The sequence below is a fragment of the Scyliorhinus canicula genome, chromosome 26 (assembly GCF_902713615.1).
Source record: "Scyliorhinus canicula chromosome 26, sScyCan1.1, whole genome shotgun sequence".
Lineage (NCBI taxonomy): Eukaryota > Metazoa > Chordata > Chondrichthyes > Carcharhiniformes > Scyliorhinidae > Scyliorhinus > Scyliorhinus canicula.
In genome coordinates, this window is record NC_052171.1 from 5649197 (window position 1) to 5667901 (window position 18705).

An 18705-nucleotide genomic window follows, 5' to 3' on the forward strand; every position below is an offset into this window, starting at 1 on the left:
ACCCTATCTAAGCCCACAACTCCACCCTATCCCCGTAACCCAGTAACCTGATCTAACTTTTTTGGTCACTAAGGGCAATTTGGCATGGCCAATCCACCCAACCTGCACGCCTTTTGGACTGTGGGAGGAAACCGGAGCACATGGAGGAAACCCACGCAGACACGGGGAGAACGTGCAGACTCTGCACAGACAGTGACCCAAGCCGGGAATCGAACTTGGGACCCTGGAGCTGTGAAGCAACTATGCTAAGCACTGTGCTACCGTGCCACCCATTAATGTAAGGCACAGTAACTTGCGATTGTGCAATACTCATTACTTAGTGATGTCTTGCAGCACCTTAGAGTGCTGTGTCTAATGGGATGTGCAGCAGGGCAGGGAGAAAGACAGGAGTGAAAGCGCAGTTAAAAAAACAAGTGTACCAAGGAGATTCTTGAAGGTAGGGAGCTGGCAATGCAAATACAGCTCATACAAATGACATACAAATGTCTTTTTGATGTCTGTGACCTGGGTGAGTTCCACGGTTTTGGTGAATGGTTTATAGAATGGGAGGCCAAACTAAAATCTCAGTTGGGTTGATGGCTGGCTTCCTGAAGCTTGTAACTGCAGGTCCATGTGTGTGTATATACATGCATGTATGGGTGTTTGTATGTATGCATGCACATGAGGATATTTGTGTGTGTCTGTATATGCGTGCATGTATATGTAATTATGTGTTTAGGTGTGCGTGTGTGTCATTGTCTGCTGTTACTTTGAGAGACATTCTATATCTTCCTGAGATGACTGACCATCTGAAACAAAGAACTATTTGCATTTAATGAAGTGCATTTCATAAATTTGGGTCATCCCAAAGTGTTTGACAACCAATTCACTTTGTCAGTGAGTGTCGTAATGTCCCAAAAACAACAATGAGATCAGGTAATTCTTTTTAATGATATCAGTTAGGGGGAAAATATTGACCATAACACTAGGGGGAGCCCCCCTGCTCTTCAAAACAGTGTTGTGGGAGCCTATACGTTAACTGAGAGGGAGACAGAGCTTCAGTTTATCATCTCACCTGAAAGACGGGTTTCTCCCATTTTCTATTTAGTGTCGTTTTCCAGTATCGATTAGCAGGTTGTCTTCACTATGCAGCAGAGATACCCATGCTGCACACACGAAGGAAGGTCTAACGTCCAAAGACTAGTTCACTGGAATTCTCAAGCTCAACCTGAAACCAATCTCCAATGATTCTACTTCAGCTCAGTCATACACTGGGAGTCGACTGCCTCTCTGCAATTGCCTCTCTCTTTCCTCTCTAATAGCCACGTCTTCTCTATTTTCCCCCAAAATGTCCATCGATTTGTGGAAATTAGGATTCTAAAATAATTGATTTGAGCACAAAACAAATGATGCATTCCATATTCCATTCCTTTTGTTATAAATTTTTAACAGCTCAATCACTGAATTTTGCTTTATACGCAGTTGACTTGAACAAGTTTGCCCATTCCCCATGAATAACTTGGTTCTACCATCAGTTACAAACACAAGAAGATCTAACTTTGATAACCACATCACACTTTTCCTTCATTATAACTTTCAGTTTCCTGTTGCTTGGGGCATTCTACTGCTGAGCTACAACTGGGTAAGAGACGTGTGCTCGGTGTTATTGGTGACAGGCGAATAAAGTTCAGAGTGATGTTGCACCTTAAGGTACACAGAATCCGAAGACAGAGATTGCAGTGGCATAAGCCTGCGAGGTAGAGGATCGGATAACAAAGAAACATTTACTTACATCATTCTGCCTTCTGATCACATGCATCTTACAGGTTCGCTTCCTGCCTCCGTCCCGCACCCATTCTCAATTACTTATCACACTCTGGGCATTCCCAAGGCTACTTTGAAATCATTTGCGAATATGTGAGTCAGCTCCTTGTTCCAAAGGCCCCAGAATGAGTGAACAGGATAATTCTGGATGAGGGGCGCCATTTAGCCCACTTTAGTTGAAGCATTCAGAAAGATCCTAATCTCCCCAATTGAATTATTTCATAAATGATTGCAGAGTTTGTACCTTCACTGTTCTGTTGGGAAGGTTCATTCCCATATCGGCCCCTCAGTGCCATAAGATGAATACGCTGCTCGTGGTAACTGTCCAAAAGTAACTTTTTGTTAGTTTGGACCTGCGTACCTTAATTCTATTCTTATGTAGTTAAATTCAAACTTTTTCAATATCCTCAGCAATTTTCTAGAAACTTTTCAATATCCTTAACAATTTTCTCAATACAATCTTCTGTAAGGTATCGGTTATGCTGCTCCTCTCTAGACAGGACACCCCAAAATTCGCTCATCTTTCTTCATAATTTGCCGTTGACACTGTCTCCTGTGCTTGAATATCTGTGTATTTTCATGACCTGAAGAGTATTGAAAGTGTGACTAATTTCAACATGACTAACTCTAACTTTGTTCAGGCGTTGGTAGTTCAACATGATATTGGCTTTGGAGATATCTGCTATTCATTCAATGTCTGGAAATATTGAGGTTATTAAGGCTTCGCTCTCCACTTTGGCTTCAGGTATCCAAAGGCATTCATGTATTGTTTTTTTCTGTGGATGGAACTTCACTTATAATAATGAGTGTAAGATATCAAGAAACGGATGAAAGTACTGGATACTGCAAAGGCTTTGAGCCTTGACAATAGACCGGCAATATTACTGCAGACTTGTGCTCCAGATTTGCCACGCCCCTAGCCAAGCTATTCCAGTACAGCTACAACACCTACCCGGAAATGTGGAAAATTGCCCAGGTGTGTCCTGCACACAAAAATCAGGACAAATCCAGCCCAGCCAATGACTGTCCTATCAGTCTACTCTCCATCATTAGTAAAGTGATGGAAGGGGTCATCAATAGCGCTGTCAAGCGGCACTTACTCAGCAATAACCTGTTCACTAACGCTCGGTTTGGGTTGGGCCAGGGTCACTCAACTCCTGACATCATTACAGCCTTGGTTCAAACATGGACGAGAGAGCTGAACACCAGAAGTGAGGTGAGAGTGACTGCTCTTCACAGCAAGGCAGCATTTGATCGAGTATGACATCAAGGAGCCCAGCAAAACTGGAGTCAGTGGCAACTGGGGGAAAATGCTCCACTGGTTGGAGTCGGACTTGGCACAATGGAAGATGGTTGTGTTTTTCTTTGTTCTTGGGATGTGGGCGTTGCTGGCTGGGCCAGCATTTGTACCCCTCCCTAAATGCCTTTGAACGGCTTGCATTTCAGTGGGAGGCAGTTAAGAGTCAACCACATTGCTGTGTGAGTCTGGAGTCACGTGGAGACCAGACCGGGTAATGATAGCAGATTTCCTTTCCTGAAGGACATTAGTGACTCGGATGTTTTTTATGACAATGGCTTCATTGGTCATCATTAGACTTTTGAGTCCAGAGTTTTTTCATTAAATTCCAATTTTACCATCTGCCATGTTGGATTTGAACGCAGAACCCCAGAGCATTACCCTGGATCTCTGGATTACTAGTCCAGTGACAATACCACTATGCCACCACCTCCTCCAAACTCAATCATCTCTGCTCCAGGAAGGGGCAGCACGGTGGCGCAGTGGTTAGCACTGCTGCCTCACGGTGCCGAGGTCCCAGGTTCGATCCCGGCTCTGGGTCACTGTCCGTGTGGAGTTTGCACATTCTCCCCGTGTCTGCGTAGGTTTCACCTCTACAACCCAAAGATGTGCAAGGTGGGTGGATTGAACACACTAAATTATCCCTTAATAGGAAAAACAAATCTCTGCACCAGGGCTTCACTACAGGGATTTCTCATAGGCCTAACCATCTTCAGCTGCTTCATCAATGACCTCTGTTCCAACAAAAGGCCAAAAGTGGGGATGTTAGCTGATGATTGTACATTGTTCAGCACCATTCGTGACTCCTCAGATAATGAAGCAGTCCATGTGCAAATGCAGCAAGTGGACAATATCCAGGCTTGGGCTGACAAGGGCAAGGAACATTCGTGCCACACAGGTGCCAGGCAATAACCATCTCGAATGAGGGAGAGGCAAACCATCATCCCTTGACATTTAGTGTCATTACCATCACTGTAACTCCCACTATCAACATCCTGGGAGTTACCATTAACCCGAAACTGAATTTACATAGCCCTATAAATACTGTGGCGACAACAGCAGGTCAGAGGCTAGGAATCCTGCGCCGGGTAACCCGCCTCCTGACTCCACCCCAAAGCCTGTCCACCTCCTACATGACACCAATCAGGAGTGTGATGGAATACTCTCCACTTGCCTGGATGAGTGCTGCTCCAACAACAATCAAGAAGCTCCACACCATCCAGGACAAAGCAGAGCGCTTGATTGACACCCCTTCCACAAATATTCACTCCCTCCACTACTGACGCACAGTGGCAGCTGTGTGTACCATCTACAAGATGCACTGCAGGAAGTCAGGAAGGTTCCTCAGGCAAGCACCTTCCAAATCTATAACCACTACCATCTAGAAAGACAAGGGCAGTAGACAGATGTGAACACCTCCACCTGGAGGTTCCCCTCCAAGTCACTTATCATCCTGACTTGCAAATTTATCCCCGTTCTTTCACTGCCGCTGGGTCAAAATTCTGGCACTCCCTCCCTAACAGCACTGTGGGTGTACCTACACTACATGAACTACAGCGGTTCAAGAAGATGGCTCAGCATCACCTCCTCAAAGGAAATTAGGGATGGGGAACAAATGCTGGCCGAACCAGCAAAGCCCACACTTTGTAAAAATTAATTTTTTTAAAAATCAACCAAGGTTTTAAACTTTTCCAACAATTGATTTCTTTTGAGAATGATAAAATGCATCAAGTTTTCAGATAGAAATATTTACAACTTTATTGAACTTTAATGGGGAAATCCTGCCATTTCATGTGATCTGGGGGGAGATTAATTCTCATATTACCTCCTCCTCGGCATTCTGCTTCAACTTATGGACTGTCTCCTCTAACATCAGAATGGCTGTTCTTATACCCTTTCACCACTATAAATAACCTGCTGGTACCTTTCTGTCTCTCTCTCTCTTCCCCCTGGCTCCAAACAGCAGCTGATGTTTACGACAGAGGTTTTTACCACCTCACTATGCAGCTGGCTCATCGTTAATCTCGCCATTTATATCTGCAAGAACTCATAGTCTCACTTAGCCTCCTAAACACTCAGAGGCAATAATATTATACCTCTCGAGCTTGGGCAATCTTCACAGGCAGAAATCTTAAACAGTCAATTCAAACAGTCTTATCTTTCATCCTTTGTTTAACTGTTCTCCGTCCTTGAGCAAACAGAATCCATATTGAAAAGTCCAAATTATGATGGTATTGGCCTTTGTGAGAGTGATTAGATAGGGCAGCCCCCAGGCATATATCCATCTCGAGTTTGCCATCTTGTTTTAAATTTCGAGTACCCAATTCTTTTTATTTCCCTAATTAAGGGGCAATTCCACGCAGCCAATCGACCTACTCTGCAAGTCTTTGGGTTGTGGGGGTGAGACCCCTGCAGACACTAGGAGAATGTAAAAACTCCACACGGACAGTGACCGGGGGCCGTTCGAACCCGGGTCCTCGGCACCGCGAGGCAGCAGTGCTAACCACTGTGCCGCCATGCTGCCGTTCGAGTTTGCAATCTCCCTATTGGCTCAGTCTGTTGGGAAAGGCTGAAGTGAAAGTCTGTAGTGGGATTCATGCGATCCCAGGTTCTGCACATCGTAACAGTCATTCCATGATTAGCAGCCTGAAGAATTCAACATCGGAAAGATGGGCAACGGAGAGAGAGTATGTAGGTCATTCACTTTTAAACTCAAGGTGGTGCAGCGACTCAGATAAACAAAACAGTTCCACTTTACTTGGACTGAAATATAGGGCAATTCAAATGAATTGTGAGGAGAGAAGGACGGGAAGGCTCCGCAAAATACAATCAAGCATTGGATAATTTGCTTAAGTTAACCACTAGAAGACATTGATACACAGTCTCTTGCAGCTCAGCTGAGGGGGGGGGGGGACACCAATTTACCAGATGCCAGGTAAAACAATGTAATTCATTTATTACAGATGCAGATGCAGCATTTGCCACGTCTGTTAAAATAATAAGCTTACTTTGGTGTGTAAGGAAAGTTCAGCTTTTACATTGAATATTTTTGCTCTGCTCCCCTTGTATAAATCTTCCACTGTAAAGTATTGGAGATGGGAACCATTCTCTCCCCCTTCCTTTGTCTTGGAGTGCAGTAATATATTACATACAGTCACTGTGCGCAGAATGTTAATGAGAACAGCACACAGTTTGTGTGCAGGCGGTTTTTTTTCCAGCTTCCAGTGTTCGGAGTGCCATTGAATAAAGAATGCCGTCCTTGGCCGCCTACAAGAGATGCAAAGCCTCATTTTAAGAAATTGTTTCCATGGCACCCAGGAGGCAGCCTGGAGATAGAAGTGCTATGTTGCTGGTCTCACAGAGTGAGTTAGCCCCTCTCCCCTTCTCTATACACAACAGTCACCAGATTCCCTTTATAGATTCCCCCCCCCCCCCCCCCCCCCGCCTCCCAATGCATTCAGCAAGCTGGAGACTAGAGCTGTGGCCATAAAACAGCTGTGACTTTCTGCTGCTGTTTCTCTCTTTGCTGTGGGGATCTGTAATATAAATGCTGCCTGTGGCAGTTCTGTGTCACAAAAGCAAAGTTTCTTTCTGGTTCTGTTCAGTTTGTTGGAGGAGCTTTGTTTCGGGGGCTGTGGGGGCGGGGAGGCGGGGAGCGTAAAATAGGGCCATGTTCCTGAGGAAGGTACATATGCGAATGTGTCACCGTTATGACCGGCATCCGGCCTTCTTGCCACATTCCCCCTGTGGACCAGCCTCATGGGAAGATTGGTTGCTAATGCCAAGCAGTGAGAGGGTATCTCTCTTCAGCTTTGGAATTTCCTGCGTATTGCTGCTTGTTATCCAAATGGCTCAGGGCATTTATTCAGAGTAAGACGGCCATTGTGCCAAGAAGGGCCTAGTTTCTATTCCTTTTTTTTAAATAAATTTAGATTACCCAATTATTTTTTTTCTATTAAGGGGCAGTTTAGCGTAGCCAATCCACCTACTCTGCACATTCTTGGGTTGTGGGGGCGAAACCCACGCAGACACGGGGAGAATGTGCAAACTCCACACAGACAGTGACCCAGAGCCGGGATTGAACCTGGGACCTCAGCGCCGTGAGGCGGTTGTGCTAACCACTAGGCCACCGTGCTGCCCTCTAGTTTCTATTCCTGACCTGTGCTGGATTTGTTGCTGTTTGCTGGAATAACGTCAGGGCTGCTGACGTAGACTCTCACCAATCGGGAGCAGAAATTGGCACGCACTTTCAAACACTATTCATAAGAGCATGCCAACAGGGTGAGGCTTCTCAGCTCCTCAAGGCTGTCTACCATTGCTGACCATCTTCCTTTCTCTGCTGTCGATGCATGTACTCTTGCCCAGTGAAACACTGTTGGCCTTAGTCTTGAAAGCATCTCATTGTCTCAGTCTTTTGGAGGAGAGAAGTCCCCAAAGACCTACGTGGGCAGTCCTTGTGTATGAACACTGGACAAAGGCCGGATTGCACTCGGCAGAAATTAGATGCTTTCAAGACTAAGGCCAACAGTGTTTCACTGGGCAAGAGTACATGCATCGACAGCAGAGAAAGGAAGATGGTCAATGCACACAATCACGGATCAAACCCGACTAATGGCTGAGTTACTAGAGAGTGGACATATGGTGGATCCATATCTGGTGCAAATTCGAGAACATTGAGATGAAAAATATTGAGAAAAAGCTATTGAGAACAAATTATTCATATATGTTTGAACAAAATCTCTTCCACCCCACCGCAAATCCATGGAGGTGCAATGAAGGCATTTTATGGGTGCCCCTGTAATATTTCTCAACCTTCAGAGCACTGATGATGGCAGAGTTCAGTTCACACAATGTTACACAACACTTTGGAGGAACATACTGGTCCAATGTCACCTCCTAGTTAATGAAGAGTATGGGGAATTGGTACGGCCTATTCCTGTTCAGAAACAAATTGCTCCTGTGGAATCAGAGAATTATGGACCAATGCCACACAGGGGGCGTCACGGTGGCACAGTGGTTAGCATTGCTGCCTCACACTGCCAGAGACCCAGGTTCAATTCCGGCCTTGGGTGAGCGTCTGTGTGGAGTTAACACATTCTTCCTGTGTCTGCGTGAGTTTCCTCCGGGTGCTCCGGTTTCCTCCCACAATCCAGAGATGTGCAGGTTAGGTGGATTGGCAACGCTTAATTTTCCCTTAGAGTTCAAAGATGTGCAGGTTAGGTGGGGTTATTGGGATCGGGTGGGGCAGTGGACCTAAGTAGTGTGCTTTTGCAGAGATTTGGTGCAGACTCAATGGGACGGATAGTCTCCTTCTGCACTGTAGGGATTCTATGGTAGAATGAGACCATTTGGCCCATTGTACAGTGTTTTCTCAAACTAATCAGCCTACTTGCCCCAAAGTCCGATAATATTTTTTTGCTTCAAGATTTATGTGATACTCAATTGAGAGTTACTCTTTTTAAAAACATTTTTAAAAGTAAATTTAGAGTACCCAGTTATTTTTTTCAAATTAAGGGGCAATTTAGCATGGCCAATCCACCTACCCTGCACATCTTTGGGGTGTGGGGGCGAAACCCACGCAGACACAGGGAGAATGTGCAAACTCCTCACGGACAGTGACCCAGAGCCGGGATGGAACCTGGGACCTCGGCGCTGTGAGACAGCAGTGCTAACCCACTGCACCACGGTGCTTCCCTATTGAAAGTTACTCTTGAATGTCCCTTGTGCATTCTAGACCAGTGCAACTCGCTGTGTAAATAATTGGTTGCTCATGGGCAACTCACGTTTGAGTGTCAGGCTCGGTCAGTGTCATCAGCAGCAGAGCTCTCACCTCCTCACCCACCATGTGTATCAACATCAGGGGCTTCTTCCCCGCCCCCCCCCCCCCCCCCCCAACAAACATGATGCTAACCCTGCTCCCAATGAGGCTCCCAGAGAGTTTGCCTGCCACTGCCCCCTGGCACTGGTTGGCACTGCCAGATTGGCAATGCCAACTTCCAATACTAACCTGTGCAAGGGGGGACAGTGCCTAGCACTGCCCAGGCATGTTGCTGTCCCCCCAGGGGCTTTACTTACGTTCATGCTGCTGGTGAGATCCCCTCAACTGATTTCCATGTGTCCACTCAGTTGTAAACCTTGCTGATATGATGTCACATTGGCGAGGTTTGAATATTATGTGAGGTGGAATCATGTGGCATAGTGGAGCTCGGTAATGCGATTAAAATGTATGTACATTTATTAAGAGGTTATCGCCCTTTGTGGCCGTGATCAGCAGGGTGGCTGAGGGGCATGATGGGCCGCGTATGCGCGGGTTTGACGCATATGCGTGATGACATCATCGTGCACGTCAGCCGCCGTGACGCTTGGCGCGCGGGCTTAGCGACGGTCGCTAAGCCCGCGATGCCGTGCTTCACGGGGCCCCGCTGCTAGCCCCGTCCGTGAGGGAGAATCGGGTCCCGTGAGGGGGCGCGGAGGCTGCCGTGAAACACGGCCAGTTTCACGGCAGCCTTTACGACTCTCCGCATTTGCGGAGAATCGCGCCCCATGTTCCAATTTAAGGGGCAATTTAGCGTGGCCAGTCCACCTAACCTGCACATCTTTGTGTTGTGGGGGCGAAACCCACACACACACGGGGAGAATGTGCAAATTCCACGTGGACAGTGACCCACAGCCGGGGTCGAACCTGGGACCCCGGCGCCGGGAGGCAGCAATGCTAACCACTGCGCCACTGTGCTGCCCTAAAGTTAATTGTGTTTTAAACAACTTCTGAACGCTTTTAATTTTTCTCCCCCTCAGGTGCTTCTGCTGTTCAAAGCCAATGTGCGAGAGGGGATTAAACACTATTATGATGACTTGGATTTCAAAAACATTCTGGATCGCATACAAGTCAAGGTCAGTCTCTCGTGTGGATTAATCAGGAGCCGTTTGTCTGCTTCTGCTCGCTTCTGTCACTGACTGATTTCTTTGAAGCTCACTTCACTCATCGCTGAACCATGCCCACCACTGATTTCAGGTCATTATTTACCTGACCACTTCTGTCCATGTTCTTTCCATACTTGTTGTGCTCGCTACAGTCAGATACCTCTCCTTTCGATCCAATTATATGAAAGCCTGGATCTGACAAAGAAGACTGTGTTGCTGAGACTATTGTGTTAATATAACAATCAGAAGTAGAAGGAATGACTGAGAGCGGTAAACCAAGCCAGGCCTCTCTACTGCCGTTTCATTAGAAATTTCTCCTTGTTGGTCACTGTCCGTGTGGAGTTTGCATATATTCTCCTCGTGTTTATGTGGGATTTTCCCCCACAATCCAAAGAAATGCAGGGTAGGTGGATTGACCATGCTAAATTACCCCTTAATTGGAAATTTTTAAATTTCTCCTTGCAAGGGAAAGGGGGATTCTGCCCCAGACAATGTCACAGGCCACGATTTCGCTTATCCTGAAACAGGACAAGAACCCGGAGCTATGTGGGTCTTACAGGCCGATTTCCCTGTTTTACCAGTTGGTCTGTCTCTGCCATGTCCGTCCCTGCTGGCCAATATTTTGTCCTCCATGATTGAGGATTGTGCCGAACGTCATTGAGGAGGATCAGACGGGTTTCGTTAAGGCAGCTGGTGGCCAATGAAAGAAGGCTGTTAAACGTGATCATGATGCCCCCGGAGAGTACGGAGGTGGAGGTCGTGGTCGCGAAGGAAGCGGAGAAAGCTTTTGACCGGGTTGAGTGGGATTATTTATGGGAGGTTCTGGAGCGGTTCGGATTTGGGAGGGGCTTTATTGACTGGGTCAGGTTGCTGTACCAGGCTCCTGTGGCAAGTATACGGACCAACAGGACGACTTCAGACTATTTTAGACTGCACTGGGGGACGAGACAGGGATGCTCCCTCTTCCCACTGCTGGTTGCGCTGGCTATAGAGCGGCTGGCAATTGATCTGAGGGCCTCAAGGGGCTGGAAGGGGCTAGTCAGGAGGGGGTGGAGCACAGAGACTCGCTGTATGCGGACAACCTGCTTCTGTATGTTTCAGATCCAATTGAGGGGGTGGAACAAATTATAGGAATTTTAGGAGAATTTGGCCGGTCTTCGGGGGATAGACTTAATATTACATAGAATTTACAGTGCAGAAGGAGGCCATTCGGCCCATCGAGTCTGCACCGGATCTTGGAAAGAGCACCCTACCCCCTACCCAAGGTCAACACCTCCACCCTATCCCCATAACCCAGTAACCCCACCCAACTCTAAGGGCAATTTTGAACACTAAGGGCAATTTAGCATGGCCAATCCACCTAACCTGCACATCTTTGGACTGTGGGAGGAAACTGGAGCACCCGGAGGACACGCACACACGGGGAACTCTGCACAGACAGTGACCCAAGCCGGAATCGAACCTGGGACCCTGGAGCTGTGAAGCGATTGTGCTATCCACAATGCTACCGTGCTGCCCCTAAATATGGGGAAGAGCGAGATGTTTGTGGTCCAGGAGAGGCGACTGGGGGGAACTGCCAGTTAGAGTGGTTGGGGGACAGTTTCAGGCACCTAGGTATCCAAGTCTAAATGGCAGTTCCCCCAGTTACCTCTCCTGACCCCTCGCCTGGACCACAAACATCTTGCTGTTCCCCATATTCAGCGCGGGATTGGGACTGGCTGCATAAATTGAACTTGGCCTGGTTGGTGGATCAGATGAAGGAGGATTTCCGGAGATGGGATGCGCTCCCGTTGTCCCTGGCGGGCAGAGTTCAAACGGTGAAAATGACAATCCTCCCGAGATTCCTATTTGTTTTTCAAGGTCTCCCCATCTTCATCCTGCGGTCCTTTATTAAGCGGGTCAAAAAGTTATAGCGGGTTTCGTATTGGGGGGCAAGTCCCTGTGAGTGAGGAGGGTAATGCTGGAGCGGAGTCGGGGTGAGGGAGGGCTGGCACTGCCGAACTTTAGCAATTATTACTGGGCGGCTAATATAGCCATGGTTAGGAAGTGGCTGGTGGGGCGGGTGGGGGGAAGGGGGGGGGCGGGGAGGTGTTAGCATGGGTGCATATGGAGGTAGCTTCTTGCAGGGGCACAAGTCTGGGGACGCTGGTAACTGCGCCTCTGCCGTTCCCACCGGCGCGGTACTCCACCAGCCCCGTGGTGGTGGCGGCCTTGAGAGTCTGGGGGCAATGGAGGAGACATACGGGAGCAGTGGGAGCTTCGGTCTGGTCCCCAATCTGCAATAATCACCGGTTTGCCCCGCGGAGGATGGACGGGGGGGTTTCCGAATATGGCGGGGAGCGGAGATCGAGAGGTTGGGGGACTTGTTTATAGAGGGGAGATTTCAGAATACGAGGGCGCTGGAGGAGAAGTTTGCATTGACGGGGGAAACGCATTTCAATATCTGCAGGTACTGGCCTTTCTGCGTAGACAGGTACCAACCTTCCCATCCTGCCGCTAAGGGGGATTCAGGATGTGGTGGTTTCTAGAGTATGGATAGGAGAGGGGAGCATTTCGGACATATATAAGGAACTTATGGGATCAGAGGAGACGCAAACCGAGGAGCTGAAGCGAAAGTGGGAGGAGGAGCTGGGGGGAGAGATAGAGGAGGGCCTTTGGGCGGCCGCGTTGAGTAGAGTCAACGCGACCGCAACATGTGCCAGGCTCAGCCTGATTCAGTTCAAGGTTGTGAACCGAGCTCACATGATAATGGCCCAGATGAGTAGATTCTTTGGGGTGGAGGACAGGTGCGGAAAATGTGCGAGAGGACCAGCGAACTATGTCCACATGTTCTTAGGGGATTTTGGCAGGGGTTTGCGGACGTCATGTCCAAGGTATTTAAAAACAAGGGTGGCATTGAGTCCAGAGGTGGTGATTTTCGGTGTGTCACAGGATCCAGGAATCCAGGAGGAGAAAGAGGCAGACCTGGCCTTTGCTTCCCTGGTAGCCCAGAGGCGGATATTACTAGTATGGACGGACTCAAAGCCCCCGAAGTCGGAGGCCTGGCTATCGGACATGGCTAGCTTTCTCTACTTGGAGAAAATTAAGTTCGCCTTGAGAGGGTCACTGTTGGGGTTCGCCCGGAGGTGGCAACCATTCATCCACTTCTTCGCAGAGAACTGACCATCAGCAGAAGAGGGGGGGGGGGGGTGGTTAGCGTAGAACATAGAACAGTACAGCACAGAACAGGCCCTTCGGCCCTCGATGTTGTGCCGAACAATGATCACCCCACTTAAACCCACGTAACCTGTATACCCGTAACCCAACAATCCCCCCATTATCCTTACACTACGGGCAATTTAGCATGGCCAATCCACCTAACCAGCACATCTTTGGACTGTGGGAGGAAACCGGAGCACCCGGAGGAAACCCACGCGCACACGGGGAGGACGTGCAGACTCCACATAGACAGTGACCCAGCCGGGAATCGAACCTGGGACCCTGGATCTGTGAAGCATTGATGCTAACCACCATGCTACCGTGAGTAGGGGGTTAAGTAATGGTGGGACCTGTGGGGGAGGGAGATGGTATTTGCACTGTTTATATTTTTATGTACATTGTTTATATTGCTGCTGTTACAATGCCAAAAGAATACCTCAATAAAATATTTATTTTTTAAAAAAGGTACAGAGCACATCTGGACAATGACTGGATTGAGTAACCGGAGCTCTGTGCTTTTTGGCAGACATCCTCATTCCCTAACGACAGTCAGTCATGACAGATGTGTTCAGTGTGATGAATATAAAAAATGGGAAATTGTTGCATATTATATGTTATACTTGTTGCTGTAATGTTATGAAAAACCCTGGTTTAAATGGCAGTTCACGGCACCGATATCCCAGGTTTGATCCCAACTCTGGGTCACTGTCCATGTGGAGTTTGCACATTCTCCCCATGTCTGCGTGGGCTTCACCCGTGTCATAATATCCACTCATGTATATCATGAGATGCAGACAGGCAGTGATTGACACACAGGATAACCAATGAACACACACGACACAGAACAACCAATCACCAGACAGGACACCACCACTATAAAGCCCACAGGGCATTAAGACTCTCTCTCTCTCTCTCATAGGACCTGGCTAAGGAGACAGTCACAGTGCACAAGCCAGTGAACGTCATCACCAAGTGGTAGAAAGCTAGTCTGGGCAAGTCAGTCGGAGGTTATCAGTTAGGTTAATAGTGTCAACCCACAGCAGATCATGTACAGCAATCAGCAGGTTCAATAAAACAGTGTTGAACCATCTCCTGTGTCGGAAGCCTGTTTCTCATTTCACTGCATCCAGTTGCAGTCGATGTTAGACCAACACAGATAACACATCAACCCCCACAGCCTAAAGATGTGCACAGTAGGTTGATTGGCCACGCTAAATTGCCCCTTAATTGAAAAAAATAAGAATGATTAAAAATTACGACACATACAGGCAGTATGTCTGCTAAATCTGTGATTAAGGGGCCATAAAAGTGATTTTATCCATTTACCTGTTTACATATAGATAGCTAATGTTTTGATTTTGGAGAATCCTTGGTGTGTGGATAATTTATGAGGGATGCTGTGTAGTCCTGGATAAACAGGTCATGGGACATCTTCGTGGGAGGAGGTCAATGAATGCCTTCTGGTGTAATTAAGGGGTGGAGCCAGGTCTGTCTGTAGTTTGCATTGTGCCACAGGATATTAGTCTGACAAGACTGAGCTTCAGCTGGATCCTGGAAGGTTCTCTCCAAGGCCTTTGCACAGAGACAAGCAAGTAAACCTGATTCATTTATTTAAAAGTAGTCTTTGAACTGTATTGGTTTGCTGAATTGGAATATATATATAGCTGAAGGTGTCGGGAGTAAGTTGTTTTTTCCTTTTATTTCAATACTGTTTGAACAGTTAACCGTGAAGTTGTTATTTTGTTGCTAATGTGATTGATTCTGTGCTTAAATTAAAAGGTGTTTTAAAACAAAATATACCTATTGGTTAGTATTAATGCTCCTGGGGCAAAGTGTCCTTTCTTCACAATTTTACAAATTGCAAGTTGGTTTTCTCGTCTGACATGCAGGCATCAGTCATTGTGAAGGAACGTCACCAATATGATGGCAACCTTGCGCAAAACACATGGAGGAAGCCCTGGGCTGAGCGCCGGTCTTTTTATTGGGCAGCAATCAGGTTTTCAGTTCGGGATTACAGGGATTCCTTTCCGGCGATCGGCGAAGTGTGGTTAGTGCGCCCTGGGGCAGCATTTAAATGTGGCGCCCCAATGATTGCGGCACTGAGGTGATGGCGGGGCAGACGAATCAGAGGCTGCCTCGTAAGTGATCCGGCACGGAATCCATAGTAGAAAATACTTGGCACATTTCATGGCGGGTAAAGCCGCCATTGCCGTCGGTTGTGTCAGCACCGTTTTTCCTGCCCGCTATTGGTCTTTGACAATTTTCAGGAATGATTTGAAACTGGAATCGTCCAATTTAGAGGCAAGTGTGCCATTAAACACGCGTTTAACGACGATGATGAGCTGGTCAACAAGAAACTGCATGAGGCAGATTTACTTAGCGCAGTTGTTTTCCACTGGTCTGTGTGGAACAGTCTTGTCTGTCGTAACTCAGTGTTATTAATGGCAGAGGTCTGAACCTGTTTAGAGGGCACCGGTGCACAGAGATCAGTTATGGTTTATGCTGGACAGCGGTTTTCAAATTGCCAGGACAGCAATTCATCCGTGAATGCAGCTTGGGTGCCTGACTCAGCATTCTAGTGGAATGCCTCCTAATGCTCTAACTGCTGGTGTCAGTGAGAAACTAATCATTCCAATTGGCACCTTACTGCCGCTGCACAAAGAGAAAATTGCTCAAAATTAAGCTGCAAAGCACCAAACAACGTGAAAAAACAAACATCCTGGGTGAATTTTACTTCAAAAGTGAATCCTGCTTCGTGTACAAGGTGACTAAAAATCATCAGCACAATTTGCTTTGTGGCTAAAATTGAAACTAGGTATCGCGAGATACAGCTTCAATATAAGTAGAAAAAATCCCGGATTAAATTACCTGGAACAGCGCAACAAATTTGACTGACTTCTTTTCTGTGTTCACTTCCAATATGTTTCAGTACAACAGAAACAGAAACTACAATGTTACAGTGCCAAAAATAGGCTGGGAGGATGTATTTCGATAAAATCGCCAGCTGAGTTGGAAACGGCGGAGAATGAAGGCCGCTTCCTCCTAACCGTCCAGTCACGTGTAACTGCCAGGGTGAAACATGAGCCCACAGGACATGGTGGCCCCTAATTTGGCACTCGGGCCAATCAGAGGGGCCACCCGATGGTCGATGTGGGAAATGGGTTTGGGAAATCCAAAATGTTTGAAAAAACGCTGGCCTGCGTTCATTTAATTCTAGCACCTCGAGTATTGATAGCTAGCCCCGAAACACTAGAATTCCTGCCTTAATCCTCCTTGCCTCTTGATCTCGCATTCCTCCTTTCAAACCTTACCTCTTTGAGCAAATATTTTATGATGTATCACTTCATGTAGCTCAGTGTCAAACTTTGATTATGATGTCCAATGCTTCCCCCCCCCCCCCTCCCCCCAATTAAAGGGCAATTTAGCGTGGTCAATCCACCTACCCTGCACATCTTTGGATCGTGGGGTTGAGTCCCACGCAAACACGTGGAGAATGTGCAAACTCCACACGGAAGTGACCCAGGGCCGGGATCGAACTTGGGTCCTCAGTGCCGTGAGGCAGCACTGCACCACCATGCCGCCTAACTGTACTAAGGCTAATGCTATTTTCACTATAACAGTTATAGCAGTTTATCAATTGGATGCTGGGAATGGGCCGGCAACATGCTCCATGCATGGAGATGGTAAATAAAGAAAAGATGATTTCACCTGGGGTTTTGAAGATTAGACAGTGTTATTACCTGCACGCTGCTAACACCAAAGAAAGTGGTCTACCACCCTTTATAATGAGATCGACAGTGTGGACATAAAACGCACAGAATTAAAATGGCAGGGCTGAATTTATTGTGCGGTACCCTGCCTCTAACCATGCACTAAATGTGAGATAGCAAATGACAGGCCACAGGTGACAAGAACAGAAATTCCCTTCAGCCGTTTCTATGAATATGAGCAGAATGTTCCATATTCAATTATTGGCCCAGAATCAGTTTTGTGCTCAAAATATTCAGCCGGTTTCCATTACATGCAAGGTGTACTGATTGGAGTGGAATAGGCTATGGTGAAAAACCTTTGTGAAGGACGGTAACGGTGCTATTAGGAGAGTGGAACAGAAATAAGAGGGATGTTTTACAGCTGACTCAAAACATTACTTTGTACAGTGGCAGGAACATAAGTATAATGGAGTGGTTGAATTGACAAGGACTAGCTGACACCTTCACAAACCCAGGGTTAAGCTCCTATCTGGTATTTGAAGATGCTTTACTTTCAAAACTGTTACTGCTGGGCAACGCTCCTTGTGGGATTGTCACTCGTGTCTGGCGGCACTGTCTCATTCTTAATAACATCAATCTACATCTGTCGCAGCGAAGGCAGGGAACGGTCGAATGTATCACTCGGAACCTCTTCTACTTTGACTATTATTTCTCTGGAAAGATCTAGCAATCTTTCTGAGGTGGATTTCCCCTGTCTTGAGGTTGCTTTGATTCTGGTGTCAGCTCCAGGGTCTTGTAATAATGATGTCATCAAGCAGACTAAACATCGAATCACATTTCAGCATTCTCATAGACAGCAAACGAAGAGATAAAAAGCACTGATCATTGTTTATTCTTTGAGCATTTTAAAGGGAATGTAATAAACATTGGGATGTGCACATGGGATTAAGGGAAAAGCAGAAATATAAATCTAATAAAAGTTTTTCATTATTTCAAATATCAATGGATTTTTGATCATAGTGATGAAATTTGATATTCCGCAAATATAAATTAAAATTTCCAAGACAGAGAGGTGGTTCATCAATAATTGTGACCTTAATATGCCATTAAAAACCTAAACACTTTCCGTTCAATAAGTTTGACATGCCCAGTAAAAGCATGTCATGGTCCTCACTTTACACATAGGCTATGCTGATTTGGGAGTTTCCATTATTTAAAATGGTCACTGATGAACTGTTAGGCTGGCTGCCAAGGGGGCCAGGTGACTTTTGCAATTTCAGCACAGCGTTCCGGAAAGTTCCGAATTGAATTACACCGGCTGGGGTGCCTCCCACCTGAATGGACGCACTGAGGCAAATGTGGAATTCACACTTGTCATTGTTCCATCTTTACTCCAAACAGAGAATCAATGGACTCCAAGACTCTGTGGGGTGATCCTCTGGCCTCATTGCTGCTAGGGTTACATGGAAACATGTCTCGGCTGAAATGGAAGCATTTCTTCCTTCAGGCTTTGGAAGTGAACAGCTATTTTTCTCCTGCAAATCATTGGTTTTTTTGGGTCTGGGTGAACAATTGTTGTCTGTCGCTTGATGCGCATAAGACGATTTGTCCAAAGTAAGAGTGGACACTTCATCAGCTCAGCAATTAACTGGTGTAGAATAAATGTCAAGTGCACTTCTGTAACAAATAACTCACTTGTCACAAGTCAGCAGGATGGAGATTTCAGGGATGTAGTGCAATGTTTGACACCCATATTACAACATTGGACGTCATCAC

General features: G+C 46.8%; 1 protein-coding gene across 1 annotated transcript in view; it reads left to right on the plus strand.

Moving 5' to 3' along the window:
* zgc:110329 (uncharacterized protein LOC550500 homolog) overlaps positions 1-18705 on the plus strand; it is a 213665-nt gene that overhangs the window by 84633 nt on the left and 110327 nt on the right. Inside the window, exon 4 of the mRNA XM_038785594.1 lies at positions 9896-9991. Coding sequence (XP_038641522.1) covers positions 9896-9991 — 96 coding nt within the window. The remainder of the gene's footprint in view (positions 1-9895; positions 9992-18705) is intronic.